The sequence below is a fragment of the Jaculus jaculus genome, chromosome 14 (assembly GCF_020740685.1).
Source record: "Jaculus jaculus isolate mJacJac1 chromosome 14, mJacJac1.mat.Y.cur, whole genome shotgun sequence".
Taxonomy (NCBI): Eukaryota; Metazoa; Chordata; class Mammalia; order Rodentia; family Dipodidae; genus Jaculus; species Jaculus jaculus.
The window spans coordinates 159,814-182,474 of NC_059115.1; the positions used below are offsets into that span (position 1 = coordinate 159,814).

General features: G+C 45.2%; 1 protein-coding gene across 1 annotated transcript in view; it reads right to left on the reverse strand.

Annotated features, from left to right (window-relative positions):
- The window catches only part of Sirt2 (sirtuin 2), a 41,938-nt gene extending 19,324 nt beyond the window's left edge, over positions 1–22,614 (reverse strand). The window contains exons 1-8 of the mRNA XM_045134201.1: positions 22,508–22,614; positions 21,705–21,751; positions 17,533–17,581; positions 17,143–17,256; positions 7,314–7,355; positions 7,042–7,148; positions 6,892–6,948; positions 5,376–5,444 (exon numbers count right to left, since the gene is read on the reverse strand). Coding sequence (XP_044990136.1) covers positions 5,376–5,444; positions 6,892–6,948; positions 7,042–7,148; positions 7,314–7,355; positions 17,143–17,256; positions 17,533–17,581; positions 21,705–21,751; positions 22,508–22,523 — 501 coding nt within the window. The 5' untranslated portion in view covers positions 22,524–22,614. The remainder of the gene's footprint in view (positions 1–5,375; positions 5,445–6,891; positions 6,949–7,041; positions 7,149–7,313; positions 7,356–17,142; positions 17,257–17,532; positions 17,582–21,704; positions 21,752–22,507) is intronic.
- Between the last annotated feature and the right edge of the window lie 47 nt (positions 22,615–22,661).

Sequence of the window (22,661 nt, forward strand, 5' to 3'; positions counted from 1 at the left end):
TGGGACAAAGAGATTTATTTTGGCTTACAGGCTCGAGGGGAAGTTCCACGATGGCAGGGGAAAACAATGGCATGAGCACAGCGTGGACATCACCCCCTGACCAACATAAGGTGGACAATAGCAACAGGAGAGTATGCCAAACACAGGCTTGAGGAAACTGGTTATAATACTCATAAGCCTGCCCCCAACAATACACTGCCTCCAGGAGGTGTTGATTCCCAAATTTCCATCAGCTGGGAACCTAGCATTCAGAACATCTAAGTTTATGGGGGACACCTGAATCAAACCACCACATTCCACCCCTGGCCCCATAAATTCATATCTATATGTGATGTAAAATACAATGCATTCAGTAAAACTTAAAAAATTCCCATAGTTTTTATCAATCCCAATGATGTTCAAACATCCCCACAGTCCAAAATCTTTTAACTGAATCATAATACCAGAAAATAACCTCAAAAAACCCATAATGGCACAGAATAAATATTCACACTACAAAAGATGGCATTGGGCATAGCAAAGAAACATTCAACCAATACAAGATTTAAAACAACCAGGGCAAACATCAAACTTTGCAGCTTCAAGTCCAACAACTCTAGCCAATTTCCCCATGCCAGTGTTTGGCACACTCTCTTGTTGCTATTGTCCACCTTATGTTGGCCAGGGGGTGATGTCCACACTCATGCCATTGTTTTCCCTGCCATCATGGAGCTTCCCCTCAAGCTTGTAAGCCAAAATAAATCTCTATTTCCTAGAAGCTGCTATTGGTTGGGTGATTTCTACCAGCAATGTGAACTGGACTGCAACAAATGTGTACATTGTTTAGTTAAATTTTAGACTCTGCCTGTAGTTTGTTCCACTCAGCCTACTTGAATACTCTCTTAGCAGGCAAACCCAACACCTAGGGTCACTTTTGTAGATATTCTGAGAGTCTTAAGAGCCATACCTAGTACCTTAATCTCCTACCCTGAAGATATGTAACATCAGATTGATCAATACATCTAATAATACTGTAGCTAACTAGAAAATCCAAGCATTAAATAAATCCAAGATGCAAAAATATATACATTATAACACAAGAAACCCCCCAAATCAAGACAATATAAATCCACCCAAAAGTATTAATGCATCAGAAATGATCTCCAGTGAGAATGAGTTAGAGGAAATGCCTGAGAAATATTTCAAAAGAATGATTATAAATATGCTCAAAGTCATGGGACTCTGTGGCGAATCAGGAAATTTCTTATTTCTATGTATGCCTTGGGCACTTAGGGAAAGCAAGAATCAAAGGGGGCTGTGGGGGACCTGAAGCCTTCTACTGTGCTGGAGGGCAATGTGTGTCTACTGGCAGGGTATGTTGGAACCCGCCTACTAAGGGGAACCTTATCACCATAACACTGAACCAGACCTGGGACCAAAATGGGCCACGTTACCTCCTTCCCTTGAAAGGAAATGAGACCTTTAATTTCGTTCCTCTTAAGTTTACAGAAAAAGGGAAGACAAGTGTCCTGGGATAATGGAAAGACCTAAGGAATAAGACTTTATGCTACTGGGTATGATCCTGGTGCCTTATTTACTGTCCGATTGGTGACAATATTTCCCAATGCAGGCCTGGCAGTGGCAGGAACAGGCATTGCAGCACTCACCCTTCAAGGAAAACATTACAATGAGTTGAGAGAAAGTACAGACTTAGACATTTAGAGGCTGGAAACGTCCATTACTCACTTAGGGAAAAATGTAGATTCCTTAGCTGATTACAGAATAGATGGGGGTTGGACTTATTATTCCTCCAGCAAAGGGGACTATGTGTGGCCTTAAGGGAAGAATGTTGTTTTTATATCAATCATTCAGGTATAATTAGAGACTCAATGGCGAAGATATGAGAGAATTTGGAAAAACGAAAGAAAGAGAAGCTGATACAGGATGGTTTGAGTCATGGTTCAGTCATTCCCCATGGTTAACAACTCTGTTGTCTGCTTTAGCAGGGCCATTGCTTTTATTTTTGTTGCTAATCACAATAGAACCTTGCATTATTAATAGATTAGTTGCTTTTGTTAGGGAACACATTAATACAGTACAGCTTATGGTTTTAAGATCACAGTATATACCATTAGACTCCACTCACTAACTCAATTGGGATCCAAGATTGGCTCCTCATGGTACAAAGAGAGGGGGGAATGAAGGACTTAGGAACCAGATGGACACCGTGACAGCCTTCAGAGTCTTCAGTAGGCCTAAGTTTCTGTTTCCCCACAAGGTCTAAGTTACTGGAAACTGATTATGTCATATATTCCTGTAGTCATAGATAAGTTCAATTCCCCTAGCCCCAGCCCACCAACTTTGCCCGCCAAAATCCTAAGCCAATCAGAAGAGTGCAAGTGCAGTTACTGTTTAAATCAACCAATCATGTGCCCACCCCCTTATGTTCAGATCCCTATAAAAACCCTACCCTCCCACTACTTGGGGCTCTTGTACGGATCCACTGCATTGGTGAAGTCAAGATACCAAGCTTAAGCCTGAAATAAAGCTCTTTGCCCTTGCAAAAATAAAATAAAATAAAAATAAATATGCTCAAAGAAGTCAAAGAGGAAATCAAAGGAATAAAAGAAGAAATCAAAAAGTCAAAGAAGGGCTGAAGAGATGGCTTAGTGGTTAAGTGCTTGCCTGGGAAGCCTAAGGACCCTGGTTCAAGGCTCGATTCCCCAGGACCCATGTTAGCCAGATGCACAAGGGGGCACATGCGTCTGGAGTTCATTTGCAGTGGCTGGAGGCCCTGGCACGCCTACTCTCTCTCTGTCTCTATCTGCCTCTTTCTCTCTCTGTCACTTTCGAATAAATAAATAAAAAGAATTTAAAATTAAAAAAAATCAAAGAAGACATAGGAAAGCAAGTTAATGAAATAAAGAGGTCAATACAAGACATAAATATGGAAATAGAAATAATAAAAATCAGTCAGAAGGCAGAGGCAGCAAAATCATTGTTAAGTTTGAGGCCAGCCTGGGACCACAAGAGTGAGTTCCAGATTAGCCTGGGATACAGTGAGCCCTTACTTCAGAAAAACAAGCCCCTCCTCAATAATAGTAAAGCTAGGTAGGAGTGCATATTAGTTGGGGAGTACTTGCACAAAATCCTGGTTTCCATTCTTAGCAGTGCATAAATTAGACATGGCGGCACACAGCTGTAATCCTAACACATGAGAGGTGGAAGCAGGAAGATGAGAAGTCAAGACCACCCTCAGGTACATACTAGTTTGAGGTCAGTCTGGAATACATGAGAACTTTTCTCAAAAAAAAAAAAAAAAAAAAAAAAAAAAAAAGAGGGCTTGAGAAATGGTGCAGCAGTTAATGTGCTTGCCTGCAAAGTCTAAGGACCCAGGTTTGATTCCCCACTACCTACATAAATCCAGAAGCACAAGGTGGCACATGAGTTTGTAGTTTGTTTGCAGTGGCCAGAGGCCTTTGCATGCTATTCTCTCCCCTCACCATATAAATAAATAAAATATTAAAGAAGACCTCCAAAGGGCTGGAGAGATGGCTTAGCAGTTAAGGCACTTGCTTGTGAAGCCTAAGGACCCATGTTCTACTCTCCAGGTCCCACTTAAGTCAAATGCACAAGCTGATGCAAGTGCACAAGGTCTCACATGTGCACAAGATGGCACACCTGTCTGGAGTTCAAGTGCAGTGGCTGGAGGCCCTGGCATGCCGATTCTCTCTCTCAAAATGAGTATCTGCTCCAGGAGGGTAGCGATGTCCACTCTGCTTATTCCTGGCAGGGCTGGCACTGAGCCGGGCATAATAATGAACATCAATTGTCACAGAAGCTGACAAACAAGGGTGCCAGCAAAGACATGAAGTCACATAAAGGAAGCCAAGGGCTTTAAGGAAGCTGTTAGTGTCACACCTGAGCCTTGTGTGCTAAATCAGGGGAGTCCTCAGCTTGGGTAGCACTTTGAAGGAAGACTGAGTTCCTTCTCCAACCAAGGGCTCAAGATCTAGGCAGGATCACCTGACACAAGGAGAAATCTAGACCAAAAAAGAATTCATCTGCCCCTGGTGGCAGCTACAAAAGCCTTGCGCCACCATGCCCAGCTTCGTTACATCTATTTCTTCTCCCCAACTGCATGTTCCTCTGAGGCAGGGTCTCACTCTAGCCCAGGCTGACCTGAAATTCACTATGTAGTTTCAGGGTGGCCTCAAACTCAAGGCAATCCTCCTACTTCTGCCTCCCAAGTGCTGGGATTAAAGGTGTGCGCCACCATGCCTGGCCATTACACCTATTTTTATTCAAAAGTTCTCTCTCTACTGTGCAATTTGGGTTTCTTTTTCTTTCTTTTTGTATTTTGAAGACAGATCTTTCTATATTGTCCAGGCTGGTTTTGAACTCCTGATTATCCTGCCCTAGCCTCTTGGGTGATAGGATTACAGGTGTGGGCCACCATGTCTGGCCAATTTTGGGTCTGAGCTGAGATTAATAACACAAATGTATACTGTTATAGAACATTCTGAATTTCAACACATATTGATAAAATAAAGGTAGAGCTGGGCATAATGGTGCATGCCTTTAATCCATGCACTTGGAAGGCTGAAGTAGGACTGCTGTGAGTTCAAGGCCACCCTAAGACTACATAGTGAATTCCAGGTCAGCCTGGGCTAGAGTAAGACCTTAACTCAAAAAACCAACCAAACAAAAAAACAAAAAATAAAGGTAGAGGCACAAACATGTTTCACTGTTAGTAGTTTAGCCAATAGTATCTTGCTCATACTCCAGGGCAAGGCCCTTGGCTATGCATTGTGTCAGCCATTGTGCCAGATTTAGAACTGTATAAATTATTAAATGTCACCTTTTTATGAGGTGGGGGGGGTCTCACTTTAGCCCAAGCTGACCTGGAACTCTCTCTGTAGTCCAAGATTGGTGTTGAATTAATGGTGATCCTCCTACCTCTGCCTCCCAAGTGCTGAGATTAAAGGTGTGCACTATCACATCTGACCCTATTATTTATTTGCAAGGGAAGAGGAGAGAAAGAGAATGAATGAATGAATGAATGAACATGGGTGGGCCAGGGCACCTCACCCTGAAAATGAACTCCAGGTATATGTGCCACTCTGTGTATATGGCTTTATGTAGGTGATGTGGAACCAAACCCAGACCTCCAGGCATTGCAAGTAAGCACCTTAACCCCTAAGCCATTTCTCTAGCCTTGGACCCTATTTTAAAAGGAGAAATATGAGAGGACGTGACTCATTACAGATCTCATGACAAGGAAGCAATAGGCTGAAGCTTGGTCCTTAGCTTTGTGTCTACATGGGTCTCTGCATAAGGTACACAATATGTCTAGCCTCAGCCTGCCATTTATGGCCACCCCCAGTCTCACCTACCTGCGTGTAGCAGCGCAACAGCAGCCCCTTCTCCTTCAGCAGTCGAATGAAGTAGTGGCAGATGGTCGGCTAAAGGAAGAGTAACAATACTTATGGTAACAGAACACCCACAAGCTACCAACACATGCAAAGATCCATACACTCGGTCAGGCATGGTGGTCCATGCCTTTAATCCCAGCTCTGGGGAAGCAGGGGTAGGAGGATCACAGAGAGTCTGAGGCCAGCCTGAGACTACATAGTGAATTCCAGGTCAGCCTGGAAGGGAGCAAGACCCTACCTCAAAAAAACAAACAAACAAAAAAACAGAACAAAAGATCCATACACTCTCACCACATGCCAGATACTTTTGCTGGTCACATGTCTATCCTGCCTTGGGCCTATAACAATGGTCTTGTGAGGGTGAGAGCAGAAACTTCCCATTTTATAGATGAGAATGAGGCCATCTTACCAACAACATAAGTTAATTAAGTTGTAACATTAGGTTCACAGCCAGACTGCAGCCCCAATCTACATCATTAACCCTGGATACTTCATGACAACCCTTTTCACATCTTATCACATTATCACCAGTTTCACTTTAGATGGGAAAACTGAAGCTCACAGGTACAAGGAGAGGGAATGAGGGACCTGGAGGTAACCTTGGGTAGTCCATGCCCAGAGCATTTTCTTGTTTTCTTTTAAAATATTTATTTATTTGAGGGGTGGGGAGAATGGGAGCACCAGTGCCTCTTGCCACTGCAAATGAACTCCAGATGCATGTGTCACTTTGTGCATCTGGCTTCATGTAGGCACTGTGTAAATGAGCCCAGGCTGTTAGTCTTGCAAGCAAGCACCTTTAACAGCTGAGCCATCTCTCCAGCGCTCTTGCTTTAAAAATATATGTGTGTGGGCTGGAGAGATGGCTTAGTGGTTAAGCGCTTGCCTGTGAAGCCTAAGGACCCCGGTTCGAGGCTCGGTTCCCCAGGTCCCACGTTAGCCAGATGCACAAGGGGGCGCACACGTCTGGAGTTCGTTTGCAGAGGCTGGAAGCCCTGGTGCGCCCATTCTCTCTCTCTCCCTCTATCTGTCTTTCTCTCTGTGTCTGTCGCTCTCAAATAAATAAATAAATAATTAAAAAATATATATGTGTGTGTGTATATATTTATTTATTTATAAGGGAGGGAGGGAGGGAGGGAGAGAGAGAGAATGGTCATGCCAGGGCCTCCAGCCACTGCAAACAAACTCTAGACACATGTGCCACCTTGTGTATCTGCCTTTACATGGGTACTAGGGAACTGAATCTGAGTCCTTAGTCTTTACAGGCATGTGACTTAACCACTAAGCCATCACTCAGCCCCCCCCCCCTTGTTGTTTTGAGACAGAGTCTCACTATATAGTCCTGGCTGACCTAGACTCACAATGTATCCCAGGCTGGACTCAAACCTGTGGCAATTCTCCTGCCTCAGCCTTCAGAGCACTGTAGATGAGCACCAATACACCAAGCCCCAGGACCTACTTTTATTTTTTGAGACCTCACCTTGAACTGTCCAGGATAGAGCTCCTTGGCAAGGGCAAAGAAGGGTTCTGGATGTTTCTGTAAGAGAGAGCCAAAAAGCCACACTTCCCCAGGTGAGATAAGGGATGGAACTGTGAGACCTCTTCCTCTCCCCTTATATGAACAGTTTACCTTGAAATAGCTAATTTCAAAGATGGCCTCTGGATAGGGAAGGTGGTACTTTTCCAGGTTGGCATAAAGGCCAGTAGATGGAGAGCGGAAGTCAGGGATGCCTGCAGCTGGGGAGGAGAGGAAGAAGCAAGGAGTGTCAGCCGTGTGTGTGTGTGTGTGTGTGTGTGTGTGTGTGTGTGTGTGTGTATTCTACCCAGACAGGGCCCTTACCCAGCCCCCAGGAGGGGCTCCCCTATTACTGGGGCTTGCTGTCAAAGGAAGGGCACACTTACATGTGGAGATACCAGCTCCCACCAAACAGATGACCCTGCGACCTGGAAGAGAGGAGGTAGTGCCATTTGATGCAATTTACTCAGCCTCAGCCAGGCATGGTGGCAAATGCCTTTAATCCCAGTACTCGGAAGGCAGAGGTAGAAGGATCACCGTGAGTTCGAGGCCACTTGAGACTACATAGTGAACTCCAGGTCAGCCTGAGATACAGTGAGATCCTATCTTGAAAAACAAAAACAAAAAACTCCACAATTTACTCAGCCTCTCATAGTAACATCACACAACCTGCAAAATGCTATTTCCTGGGCTGGAGAGATGGCTTAGTGGTTGGGTGCTTGCCTGTGAATCCTAAGGATCCCAGTTCGAGGCTCGATTCTCCAGTACCCACGTAAGCCAGGTGCACAAGGTGGCACATGCATCTGGAGTTCGTTTGCAGTGGCTAGAGGCCCTGACGCACCCATTCTCTCTCTTTGCCTCTTTCTCTGTCTGTCTGTTGCTCTCAAATAAATAAATAAAAACAAAAAAACCTAAAGAAAATGCTATTTCCTGCAAACCAGGCACTGGGCTGAGCATTTTAAATATATGATTCAGGTCTTCCCAACTGTCTTGGAGTTGGGGGGAGAATGGTATTAGTGTCCCCATATTATAGGCAAGGAAACCAAAGCTCAGATTGGGAACACAGTTGACTCATAGAATAGCCAGCAAGGGGATAAAGAAGGGCTTGAAATGGTACCAACTTAGGAAAATTCAAGAAAAGTTCTTGAACAGAACTCTCTTCTTAACTAGATGAGACAAAAGTGGATGTGGCCTCAGGAGCAACACTGTTACAGCTCATCTCTGCCTTGGCACCGGGTTCCATTCTCAGAACTATTTAAACCAAACTCTGCAAACAACTTAGTTTTTGATAGTCTTAGATGATTTTTTTGTTTGTTTGTTTTTCAAGGTAGAGTTTCACTCTAGCCCAGGCTGACCTGAAATTCACTATGGAGTCTCAGGGTGGCCTTGAACTCATGGCGATCCTCCTACCTCTGCCTCCCAAGTGCTGGGATTAAAGGCATGCGTCACCACGCCTGGCTTAGATGATTTTTTTCTTCGTATGCATGCACATATGTATGTGTATAGAGATTAGAGGAAAGTTAGGGTATTATCCACAGGAAAACCATACACCTTTTTGAGACAGGGTCTCTCATTAGCCTGCAGTTCAATTAAGCTACACTGCCTGTCCAGTGAACCCCAGCCTGTCTCCACCTCTCCAGAGTTGGTATTACAGGTGTGTGAGGCCATGCCCAGCATTTTACCTGGGCACTGAGGATTGAATTCAGGATCTCATGCTTACAAGGCAAACACTTTACTTACTAAAATAATTTCCCACTCCTTGTGTTTTGAGACATTGTCTTGCTATTGAGCCCAGGTTGGCCTGAAAACACCTGATCATTCTGCTTCAGTCCGTGTGTGCAAGAATGACAAGTGTATACCACCACACCTGAATTCCATCTTAGCTAACCTATTTCTACCAGGATGAACAATCTCCCATATTGCTTTGATTTCCTGGTTTAAAGATGTGCCACTGTGGCAGCTATACATCTGATAGAGGATTAATATTTAGGATATACAAAGAACTCAAAAAATTAAATAGTAAGAAATCAAACAAGCCAATTAAAAAATGGCTATGGCCGTCTTCTGGCGTGATGGCACACGTCTTTAATCCCAACACTCGGGAGGCAGAGGTAGGATTGTCTTGAGTTCAAGGCCACTCTGAGATTCCATAGTGAATTCCAGATCAGCCTGGGCTAAAGTGAGACCCTACCTTGAAAAACCAAAACAAAAAGGGTGGGGGGCTATGGAACTAAATAGAGAGTTCTCAAAGGAAGAAATACTGATGGCATATAGGCATCTAAAAAATGTTCTACATCCCTAGTTATCAGGAAAATGCAGATTAAAACTACACTGAGATTCCATCTCACTCCTGTCAGATTGGCTACTATCATGAAAACAAATGACCATAAATGCTATTGAGGATGTGGAAAAAGAGGAACCCTTCTACACTGTTGGTGTGAATGCAATCTTGTCCAGACATTGTGGAAATCAGTGTGGAGGTTCCTAAGACAGCTAAAAATAGAACTACCACACGACTCAGCTATAGCACTCCTAGGCATATATTGGAGATACTTGCTCAACCATGTTTATTGCCACTCAATTCACAATAGCTGGGAAATGGAACCAGCCTAGATGTCCCTCAACTGATGAGTGGATAATGAAGATATGGCACATTTATACAATGGAGTTCTACTCAGCAGTAAAGAAAAATGAAGTCATGAAATTTGCAGGAAAATGGATGGATCTGGAAAGGATTATACTAAGTGAGGTAGCCCAGGCCCAGAAAGCCCAGCATTGCATGTTCTCTCTCATATGTGGATCCTAGCTACAGATGACTGGACTTCTGTGTGAGTAGGAAGAAAACTCAACAGCAAAGGCCAGTAAGCTAGAAAAGAGATATAAATGGAAGAGAAAGGAAGGGAGGAGGGTACTTAATAGGATGGTATTGTATATATGCAGGTAGAAGAATAGGCCCAAGTGAGGTCAGGGGAAGAAATTGAGTAAAGGAAAGGTGGAGAGAGGGCTAATCAAATCTAAGAGGATATAAATAAATCATATGGAAACCTACTTTTTGGACAATGGATCACTCAGGAGCTAAAGATTGTTGCTAGAAAAATTTCAGTGCTAGGGATGGGATATCTTCCAGTGAGTTCTTGGCCAGGGAGGTCCCTGATGCCCCCAAAACATTCTAGGCCATTGCCAAGGCCCTAATTTCCCACCAGGAATAGATGGTAAGACCCTATTGCTGAAGACTCCACATACTTGGGTTGCAAGGGCACTGAGAAATCCTGCTGCTGGAACTGAGCTGATAACCTCCTCCATCTAGACCAGCTGACAGAAAGCTGGAAGAAGCCATTCTGCATGCAGTTCAATAGGAGAAAGAGAAAACACCAGTGAAGGTACTCAACAGTGGACACTGCAAGCCTTATATTTGGCCACCCAGGCCAAATGAGCCAATGGGAGCAATAGTGGCATGTCCGTCATGGTGGAAACCAACTGCCCTCTAATTAGACTGGAAGCCCTTTCTATGGGAGGGAATACATCCCTTACAATGAAAATTTAAGACGGGGTAGTCATGAGCCCTAGGGGTGTTAACGCCTGCTGCTCTCTGGCTAAATGTATATACTATGCTTATCAAACCGTCCAGTAAGCACTTCTCTTAATGTTCATACCCTTATATTAATGCTACTCTTACTTTTAGTAGAGAATCTCTTTTCAGATGGCAGTGACCTTGGGATGACTCAGAAGGCTTCATGCTAGAAAGAAGTGACAGGAGTACTCAGCACTGCAATATCTCTACCACACCTTCCAAGGCTCAGGGTCCATTGCAGAAGAGGTGGTGGAAAGAATTTAAGAGCCAAAGGAAGGGTAGGACTCCTTGCAACGTGGTTCCCCCAGACACAAAATGGCCTGGATTATCCATGACCTCACAATGCCTGACACTACCTACACAAGACCATCATAATAGGAGGAAGAGATCATGACATCAAAATAAAAGAGAGACTGATTGAGAGGGGAGGAGATATGATGGAGAATTGAGTTTCAAAGGGAAAAGTGGGAGGAGGGAAGGCATTACCATGGGATATTGTTCACAATCATGGAAGTTGTTAATAAAAAAATTTGAAAAGAAAAAAAAAAAAGATGTGCCACTGTGAGCTTACTCAAGGAGGAGAGAAGAAAAGACAGGCTGTAAGTCTCTGCTATCTCTAATTGACTACGGTCCTTCTATTGTTTATATGACTACTCTGGGCTTATGTTTCCTCCATTAAAATGGGCATAATTATAGTACTGACCTTAGTTCATGTAAACCTTAAATCAGTGCTCAACACCAAACAGCACCCAGGTGACTTGGGTTCTTTGAATCAATTGTATTAAACTTCCTCATGACTTGTGCATTTAGGAGCACTTTGCCATCCAATTTTTACTAGTTCTCAAAAGATGGGGGAGATAGGGTTGAATCACTTTGCAAGCACACAGCTAAGCCTTGCTGCTGCTTCAGCTGTGGGCCGGTGAGCAGCTCTACCACACAGAGCCCTTGCATCTGCCTATCAATGGACAGGCACAAGTGTGGTGTCCAATGAATTGGGTGCCAATGGGGTGGCTCTTCCAAGAGACAAGAATGAATAAAGTTCTGCTGTAACCAAGGCCCCTTGGCTTCCTCTCTGGAATGTCACTGGCCCAAGTGTGGCTGGAGCCAGTGGGCACATACAGGGGTAACGTGTTCTAAATTCAAAAGACTTGGCACAACTGGGTGATGTGTAACAAGGCAAATGGTGAAAAGATGTACATAATATGCTATCAATAGGTCACCCAAGATTGAAGTTAGGCATGGCAGCATAAATCTGTAATCCCAGCTTTCAAGAGGTGGAGGCAGGAGGATCATGAGTTCAGAGCTAGAGTGGCCTATATAAAAGAGTCACCGTCCTGGGATGGGAGTTGGCTCAGCAGTTAAGGCTACTTACCTGCAAAGCCTAAGGACCCAGATTTGATTCCCCAGTACCCACATTAAAGCCAGGTGCACAAAGTGATGCATATGTCTGGAGTTCATTTGTAGTGGCTAGAGGCCCTGGAACACTCATCCTCTCTCTCTCTCATAAATAAATAAAATATTTTAGCCAGGCGTGGCGGCACATGCCTTTAATCCCAGCATTCAGGAGGCAGAGGTGGATCGCTGTAAGTTCAAGGCCACCTGAGACTACATAGTGAATAGCCTGGGCTACAGCAAAACCCTACCTTGAAAAACCAAAAAAATAAATAAATAAATAAATATTTTTAAAAAGAGACCCTGTTCCCCCATTTTTTTTTGAAAAATGTTTCAAAGACTTGGTCTCAAATCCCCATTCTTCTGCTTGCCAGCTGTTTGACCCTGTACCAAGTTATAACCTTTCTATGCCTATTTCCTCATTTTAAAGTAGAGTCTTGCTCTAGCCCAGGCTGACCTGCAATTAGTCTCAGGCTGGCCTTGAACTTACAGTGATCCTCCTACCTCAGCTCTCAAGTGCTGGGATTAAAGGTATGTGCCATCACACACAGCCAGATCGCTTCTATAATAACCTCATAGCTACATGTGATGATCAAATAAGTGGATACTTGCAAAACACTTAGCCCAGTGCCTGACAAACACTGAGGGCACAATTGTTATTGCACATTAGTCCCTCATGACCATCCTATGGACCCTCAAGACCCAGATGCAAGACAATGAAAGAACAGTTCATAGACACTGCCTGGGTTCTCTTTGGGCCACTCGGGCCCTAGGACCACTACAGACAGCTGGGTAGCCTGTGGGAGGAAAGGGGCTCAGTCCAGCCAGCTTGGGTGCAAGGAGGGATACCAGCAGCTGGAGGACAGGGAAATAGAAGACATCCTTAACAAAAGACTGTTCAGGAGCCTCAAAGGTCCATTGTTCCCATCAAAGCCTGAGTGAGGACCTGGTTTCTCAGACTTTGGTGACTCAAATTCAGCAAGATATAAATTTCATGGTGACCCAGCCAGTAGACTTCTACATATGACAGTGAAGGCAAGCTTCAACAGCTATGGTGAGATCCTGGGCCCTTACCTTCATTTTGCAGCTCAGGATGGACTTTCTCATACTGCTACTATCTCGGTTTCTGGAATAGCTGGGATTATAGGGACATACCACCACATTTGGCACATTTACATCATTTTTAGTTCCTTTACTCACTCCCAGCAACTCCAAAGATATCATCAGCATTTCAGGTCAGGCCAATCAGGACAGTAACTCATTCACTAGAGACATGACTCAGTACTGGTATGTAATCTCAGCTCCTAAGGAGGCTAAGACAGGAGGTTTACAAATTCAAGGCCTTTGGAGGCTACCAGAAAAGGTCAAGAACAGCCAGGGCAACTTGACTGAGATGTTATCTCAAAATGAAAAGTAAAAAGAACTATGCAGATGTCTCAGCAGTTAAAGATACTTGACTGCAAAACCTGCAGGCCCAGGTTCAATTCTCAAACCACCCATACAAACCAGATGCAAAAAGTGGCACAAGCATCTGGTGTATGCTTGCAAAGGCAAGAGGCCTTGGCACAACTTTCCTCCAAACATGCTCATAAATAAAAAGCTGGCTGGGCGTGGTGGTGCATGCCTTTAATCCCAGTACTTGGGAGGCAGAGGTAGGAGGACTGACATGAGTTCAAGGCCATCCTGAGATTATACAGTGAGTTTCAGGTCAGCCTGAGGTAAAGTGAGACCTTACCTGAAAAACCAAAATAAATTAATTAATTAAAAGCTGGGTAAGTACCCCACACTGAATGCCAATAAGCCCTATTTCCCCCCTCAGGGAAAGTGGGTCTGAGGCACAGGAGATATAAAACTATAACTTTTATAAAATAAATAAGCTAATTTAAAATAAAAGTATGGAGCCAGACATGGTGGCATGCCTTTAATCCCAGCACTTGAGAGGCAGAGGTAGAAGGATCGCTGTGAGTTCGAGGCCACCCTGAGACTACATAGTGAATTCCAGATCAGCCTGAGCCAAAGTGAGACCCTACCTTGAAAAATAAAAAAAATAAAAGTATGGAGCCGAGCGTGGTGTCACATGCCTTTAATCCAGCACTCAGAAAGCAGAGGTAGGAGGATTGCCATGAGTTTGAGTCCACATTGAGAGTACACAGTGAATTCTAGGTCAGCCTGAGCTAGAGTGAGACTCTACCTTGAAAAATCTCCAAAAAATAAAATAAAAGTATGGCCAGGCATGGTAGTACACGCCTTTAATCCCAGCACTCGGAAGGCAGAAGTAGGAGGATTGTTGTGAGTTCAAAGCTACACTGAGACTACATAGTGAATTCCAGCCTGGGCTAGCGTGAGATCCTACCTTGAAAAACTAAAAAGTAAAATAAATAAATAAATAAAAGTATGGAGAACAGAGTTGCAAAGGGGAAAGCAGGGTGGTGGAGGAATTATCATGATTTATTATCTATAATTATGGAAGTTATCAATAAAAACAAAGCCAGGCATGGTGGTGAACACCTTTAATCCCAGCACTTGGGAGGCAGAGGTAGGTGGATTGCCATGAGTTCAAGGCCACCTTGAGACTACATAGTGAATTCCAGGTCAGCCTGAGCTAAGTGAGACCCTACCTCAAAAAAACAAAAAATAAGCCGGGCGTGGTGGCGCACGCCTTTAATCCCCGCACTTGGGAGGCAGAGGTAGGAGGATCGCCATGAGTTCGAGGCCACCCTGAGACTCCATAGTGAATTCCAGGTCAGCCTGAGCTAGAGTGAAACCTTACCTCAAAAAATAAAAATAAATAAATAAATAAATAAATAAAATAAAATAAAAATAAGGGCTTTCATAGCAAGTGCAAGGCTCTAAATTCAGTCCTCGGCACCAAAAAAAAAAAAAAAAAAAATTGGGTATGTGGCCATTTGCAGTAGCAAGAGGTCCTTGCCCTCTATTTTCATTTTTTGGGGGGAGGTGGGTTGTTAAGGTAGGGTCTCACTCTACCCCAGGTTTACCTGGAATTCACTATGTAGTCTCAGGCTGCCCACGAACTCACAGTGACCCTCCTACCTCTGCCTCCCGAGCGCTGGGATTAAAGGTGTGTACCATCATACCTGGCTTGTTTGCAATTTGTACTTGTTTATCTGCAAGTAAAGAGAGACAGACAAAGTGAGACACACAGAAAGAATGGGCACTCCAGGGCCTCTAGCCACTGCAAAAGAACTCCAGACACATGTGCCACCTTGTACATCTGGCTTTATGTGGATACTGGGGAACTGAACCTGGGTTATTAGGCTTTACAGACAAGCACATTGACCACTGAACCATTTCGCCAGCACCCTAAAAATTTTTTAAAAATATACATTTTAAATTTTATTTATTTATTTGCAAGGAGAGAGAGATAGAAGAAAGACAGATGGAGAGAGAATGGGCACACCAGGGCCTCTAGCCACTGCAAATGAACTCCAGATGCATGTGCCACCTTGTGCACCTGGCTTTACATGAGTACTGGGGAATTGAACCGGGTTATTAGGCTTTATAGGCAAGCACATTGACCACTGAACCATTTTTCCAGCATCGTAAAATTCTTTTAAAATATTTTAATTAATTAATTTATTTGCAAGGAAAGAGAGGGAGAGAATGGGCATGCCAGAGCCTCCAGCCACTGCAAATGAACTCCAGATGCATGTATCACCTTGTGCATCTGGCTTTACATGGGTACTGAGGAATTGAACACGGGTCATGAAGCTTTTCAGACAAGTGCTGAGTCATCTCTCCAGCCCTAAAATATTTTTTAAACTGGGTGTGGCCACACATGTTGGAAGATAGCAGCTCCAAGTTGAGGTAGAGATTCCATCTTAAGGAAGTACGAGGATGAGCAATACAAAAAGGTGCCCAAAGTTCTCTTCTGGCCTCCTCCACATGCACATACATGGTTTGCTTTCATCTGCACACACACATGCATACACCACACTGCACATACTACGCACACACACACACACACACACACACACACATATACACAAAGTAAAACCAGGACTGAGCATGTAGCTCAGTGGTAGAGAGCTTGCCAACCACATTTGAGTCCTTGGGAGTTCCATTCTGTGTGTAGGGAGAAGGGGGTTGGATGTGACTCAGATCTGGCTAATCAGACACATAAAGATTGGTCCAGGACAGTCATGTGACCCACCCTGGGAAATATAGCTACCAATATGGCAGACCTTGCATTTAGAGCCAGAAATTCCTTTGATCCAGATACACAGAAAAACAGTGCCAGAGTTATCTGTCTTTTATAGAACTTAAGATTAGATTTTAAACCCTACCTCAAAAAAACAATGCTGGGCATGGTGGTGCACACCTTTAGTCCCAGCACTTGGGAGGCAGAGGTAGGAGGATCACTGTGAATTCAAGTCTACCCTGAGACCACATCAGCCTGGGCTAGAATGAGAGCCTACTTTGAAAAGCCAAAAACAAAACAAAACCTAGATTTTAGAGTCTGCGGCTTATTTCTTGGCTAAAGAGTTAAAATTCATGTTTTTGTTTTTGGGGGGATAAGGTCTCAAGGTCTCACTGTATTTCAAGTAGGGTTTCATTCTAGCTCAGGCTGACCTGGAATTCACTCTGTAGTCTCAGGGTGGCCTCAAACTCACAGTGATCCTCCTACCTCTGTCTCCTGGGTGTTGGGATTAAAGGTATGAGCCACTGTCCAGCTGCTGCCTTGTGTGTGTGTGTGTGTGTGTGTGTGTGTGTGCACGCGCACGTGTTTGTGTGTATCGTATGAGTGTGCCCCATGCATGTGAGTGGAAAGGACAGAGGAAGACATCCACTGTGCTCCTCCATCACCCTTACTTTCCAGAGAGTATGTCTTTCACTGGGTCTGATTTGTCATTTTCTGGATAGACTGGCTGACCAGGGAGATCCAACAGTCCTCCTATCTCCACCTCCCTGAGCACTGGGATTAAAGGCATATGTAGTCATGCCCAGGTTTTTATGTAGGTGCTGGGGGACTGAACCTAGGACCTCATACTTGCATAGCAAATACTCTTACTAAGCCATTGCCCTAGCCCCCTGATTTTTGAAACAGGGTCTTACAGATCCCAGGATGGCCTTGGACTCAGTATGTAGTGGATGCCAACCTTGAATTTCTGATTATCCTGCCTTTACCTCCAAAATGCTAGAATTATAGGCATGCATTATCATGCCTGATAGGTTTTCTTGCAACTTGTAAACCAAAGATGTGAAGTCACTCAGGGCTAGTATTGGAAACTCACAGCGTTCACTCTGCATGTAGCGGGTCACCCCTTCCAAGCTTAGCTCATCCAGCAGACGTTCCTTCTGGGAGCCCAGGCCCAGGGTCTGGGAGAAGAAATTCCGCAGGAACTCCACTGACCAAGTCAAGAAAGACAGCATCAGGGGCATTAAACCAGGATATGTGGATGCTCCCAGGGCCTTTGCTCTAGCCCTGGGGACCTCTGTCCTCCCACCACTGAAGACATAACTCCCTGCCCAGCTGACAGTCTCCAGAACCACTCTGGTGCCAAACTCATTACTACGAGTTCTGAGTGTCACTCCTAGTGGAGTTAAGGGGTTGGCCCCAGACCCATGCTCTACAGTCCTGCATCTCAGATCCCCTCCCAGCACCCCTCCAGGAAGATACTTACTCTCTGCCTCACCGCCGGTGGCTCCTCCCTCAGTGTCTGAGTCTGAATCCTGGAAGGGGCAGGTGAGGTGGCCAAGTCCAAGAAGTGGTGTTAGTGAGAGAGGGGAGGGGAGGGAACTAGGGTGACACTGGGTTTGGAGAGGGAGGGGTTCTGGCTAGGAGGTGGCCTGAGGAAATAAGGGGTGGTGGAGGGCCAGCATAAGGGTCTGACACAGGTTGCCTTCAGGATGGGAACCTGAGCCTGCTGCTGGTAAGAGTAACCTCATGTGGGCCTCATTTTGGCTATAGAGCTTAAAGGGTTGCTATGAGGCTGAATGAGTGAACAAACATGAGGTGCCCCAAACAGCACTCACAGCCAGTAAGTGCCTGGCTACTGTAGGTGTCCTAAGCCTGATGTGTATGATCTGCCCTTCTTTTTGTCCCTTCTAAGCAGCCTTGCTCACTGAAAACCCTCCTGTGATCATGCAATGGAAGGCCTTGATGCTCACCCTGCAGTGGCTCCCCTCTTTGGAACCCTTTCAAGTTTCAACTCTCCAGGGCTCCATCCAGGGCCCCTCAGCTTGCCCTTTCCCTGTTTCTGGACCACGTTCCACACCTGTCAGCCAGCTTAGTCACTGGTGGTACCACTTCTCTGTCCCCAGATTCAAGCTTTTCAAGGTGATTCCATCTTGTCTTAGGTGGCCTCACCCTGCTCTACCCACCCAGGTCCCAAATTGACCTCATATCTTCAACAAACTTCCTCTTCCTCCAAGGCCTTATCTCAATTGGTCTTATTTCTCTTTAGTTGGTCTCTGGACTCTCTCCTTTGGCCTTCTGCTAGAACTGAGCCTCCTGAGCCCCCACGGCTCCATGTGGTCCAGCCTGTCCTTTACACTGAAGGACCAGCACTGGCCTCCTCCTTACGCTCTTGGACTAGTTTCTACCTCTGATCTTGCTACTGCCCACCATGTGATATCCTGTCTGTGGGCAGCCCAACCTTCTTTTCTTCAAAAGCCTTTGGATCACAGACATCTCCACAGTCTGCCCTGATGCTGGCACCACAAGGGCAGGGACTTTATTTGTGTTCATCATTCAATGCCCAGCCTAGAGAACAGAGCTTCCAGAACCACCATCTACCACTGAGTGAATGTTTACTGAGTATTAGACTAGGGCTGGCCCTGCTGTGTATATATGACTATCCAGTCATATTAACTTGATCTCTTGTTCAAAACCCTTAAAATAATCCTTTCCTCTTCCTACTCTGGTTCTAAGTTTTACTTCCAAACACACTGAAATTTTTTTTTTTTTGAGGAAGTCCCCCTCCCTCCCTCCCTCCCTCCCTCCCTCTCTCTCTCTCTCTTTGAGGTAGGGACTCACTCTAGCCCAGGCTAAGCTGAAACTTGCTCTGTAGCCCCAGGATGGCCTTGAACTCACTGCAATCCTTTCATTTCAATCTCCTGAGTTCTGGGATTAAAGGTATGTGCCACTGCACCCAACTCTGTTTTGGGTTTGTTTGTTGGGTGTTTTTTTTGTTTGTTTGTTTTTGAGGTAGGGTCTCACTCTAGCTCAGGCTGACCTAGAATTCACTATGTAGTCTCAAGCTGGCCTCAAACTCATGGGAATCCTCCTACCTCTGCCTCGTGAGTGCTGGGATTAAAGGCATGTGCCACCATACCCTGCTGTTTTGGGTTTTTTGAGACATGCCCTTATATATCCCTGGCTGGCCTTGAACTTGCTATGTAGCTGAGGATGATCTTAAACTCCTGATCCTCTTGCTTCTATCTTCCAAATACAAGGATTACAGGTGTGAGTCACCATACTCAACTTTTAAAAAAGACTTTTTTCTGACTTAGGGTCTTACTGTAAACCAGGCTGGCCTGGAACTCAGTTTGTAGTTCCAGGCTGGCCTCGAAATCACAGTGATCCTATTATGTCTGCCTCTCTAGTGCTGGGATTAAAGACGTGTGCCACTACACCTGTCAAGTCTTATTTTTTTTTTTTTTTTATGAATACACAGGTTTTTATTGGTTTTTGAGACAGGATCTTATTAGCAGCCCAGACTGCCTTCTATTTCATGATCCTCCTGCTTCAGTCTCCTAAGTATTGAGATAATCTGCAGGTACCACCATGATTGCCTCAGATTACCCAAGCTTTGCAAAAACTCTGACCACTAAGAAACATATTTATTTGGGAACATGATTTGTGATTTCCCCATCCTGTCCCCATTGAGATATGCAGTATTAACTGTTCAATAAGCTGTCATAGTGGCAACCTGCTTGTAATCCCAGCACTCAAGAGGAGGTAGGAGGATCTCAGAGGCCAACCTGAGCTATCTAGTGAAACTCTGTCTCAAAATACAAAAGTGATGGCTCTATAGCTCAGCAGTAAAGCACTTGCCTAGCATGCACAAGGTGCTGGGATTGGTCCTCAGCACCAATAAATCCAACAACAAATACCAAAGCAAACACAAATATTTAGTTTAATAGTAATCACTCCAGATTTTTCTCAGCATGAGTTTTTACTCATTATTTTTACAGAATTGGGTCTTGCCATAGTATAATACTACAGCACACATTATCCCATAGAACTCCTTCATTCTTTTAAACAGCTACATAGTAATACATTGTATGATGAACCATAGTTCATTTAATCTCTCTTCTGATAGCTATTTGGGCTAATGCCAGTGTTGCCCTGTTCTCCACAATGCTGCAATTGACATCCTTGCATCTCTTTGCCACTAAGGGTCCCTTTTTACCATGAAATCTTTTTGTCTGACATTAGTTCTGCTTTGGGAATCAGGCAAGTGAGACACTATGGATGTACAAGAGGTGACTGTCCATATCCCTAGCATAGCTCAGCTTTATACTTGTACAGTATTATGGTCCCAATTACTGCACTGCCTCTCAGTGAAGAATGATCTCATGGAGATAGGCATACTAGAATTCTTGTGCCCCAGAAAATGAGCTCTAGGAGTGGGCCAGAGGGTGGTGGTGGATATAAGAGACATGTGTCTAGCACAGGGATACAATCTGGCCTAAGAGGGAGCTGGCACATGTACTCCCCACTGTACTTGTAGTATCGGTAGGGCCATGTCCCAGACATAGATTTCAAACCCTTCCCCACTCCTCTACCTAAGGAACACAAGAGTTACTTTACAGTCTGCCTCAATTTCTTCATCTGTAGAATGGTGATGAAAGGCTTTATCCCATACAGAGATGCCAGAAATGTTTAAATGCAGTGATGTTAAATACACTGAAGGAAGTATAGGCAGAGTGCCTGCTAGAGTCTTCAGTAAATGCTAATTGAGTGTGTCATTAGTTGACTGCCACCAGTCACCCAACTACTGAACAAAACATCACTCCTCCCAGCTGGGCGTGGTGGGGCATGCCTTTAATCCCAGTACTTGGAGGGCAGAAATAGAAGGATCACTGAGAGTTCCAGGTCACCCTGAGACTACATAGTGAATTCCAGGGCAGCCTGGGCTAGAGTGAGACCCTACCTTGGAAAATAAAAAAATCACCACTTCTTCATGCCCCCAGGTCTTTGTCCTTTCTGCATAGAACACCATTTCTGACTTTGTCTAAAGAAAATTTTAAGTCATTTGACTTATGACCACTGTGACTATCTTGGTCTCAGTCCTATGCCAGACCGTGGGTTCTTCCAAGAAAGCATCTGGCTAGAATCTTCTGTGACCTGTAGTTTGTTATGCACTCTCCCAGTTCCCTAAGCAACTTGTTCTTCTCAATCTATAGCCCAACAGGGTCCCAATCTCTTGATCTTCTTGCCTCAGGGGCCCCAAATATTGGGATTACAGGTATGTCGCCACATTGTCTGAGCTACTTTTATAATCACCCTGTAGAGTAATTTTCTTGTCATTTGTCCATGAAATCTGTGAATTCTGGGACCAAATTCAATACCTGTCTCTTTCAGGCTCAGCACAAATGAGGTTGAGAAAGGACTGGGAGTAGGCAACAGAAAGGAAAGACAGACACTTGAGAAGGAGGGCCTGGAGTTAAGGCAGCACACTTTTCTCTGACAATCCCCAGGAGGCTGTAACCCCAGATGAGGTTACAGATTGGGGCTATGAACTGAGGGCCCTGGGGTAACTGTCTCCCCCTCTGCCACCTCCTCCCAGTGTGGTATGTGGAAGCAAGTCCATTTCTCTCCTTCCCTCCACCCCTTTCCCCATCTCACCTGAATGTCCTGCACCTTCCCTGCCTGGGTCTCCAGAGGGTCAGAGGCTGGGAAGGAGGGGGAGCAGACGTGGTTACAGTGGGAGGAATGGTTACAGGGGTGAAGAGATTCAAAAGGGTGGAGGGAATAGGAAGACCCACCAACCTAGTTATACTGGGGTCAGGGATGGCAGTAAAAATGAAATAGCTTGGGAGGAGGTGGGGAGTGACATATCTTTAGAGCGGGGGGAGGGGGGAGGGGCTGGAGGGGACCAGAGAGCTGAGAAGGGAAAGGTTTAAGAAGAAGTAAGGAAGACAGGGCTTGAAGGAAAACTTCGAAGTTAGGTACAACATGAGTTCGAGAGGCGTGTGAGGTTTGCAAGGCAAAGGGAAGATTTTCAAGAAGAGGGATAAGCAGGGATACCTCAGCTGGAAGGCGGATGTGGGAGAGGATTTAGGAAAGGAACAGGAACTGGGGGAAAGAGATGGAAAAGAATACCAAGGGTCCCCGAGCATCCGACAATTGCCCTTAATTCTAGCAACTGAGACCGCGGCAACTTTGGTTGCTGAAGACCCTTGTTACTAAAATCCAAAGTGCGAAAAGTGCGATCTTTAGCAACTTGGCAAACCTTCGTGCTGCACAGACCCTTAGAACCTCGCGACCCACAAACCTAGCAGTGTTGACCGCTTAGCTAGGGCCCTCCGAATCTCACTCCACGCAACTCCTGTCTCCCACCCGCCCCGCCTGCCCTCGGGCCCCGGGGCCAGAAGCCCGAAGCCAGGCCCCGGCGCGGCCCGACCCTCCCAGCCAGGTCCCCGACTCACGGTCCGGCTCAGCCATGGGAACAGGCGGGAGCCCTCGGGGCTGTCACCGACCGCTCGGTCCCGTGACGGCACCGGAAACTGGGGGTGGGGGCCGGGGCAGGGTAGTGGACTACAGTTCCCAGTGGCCCACGCAGCTCCGTGCACATGTTCAAAC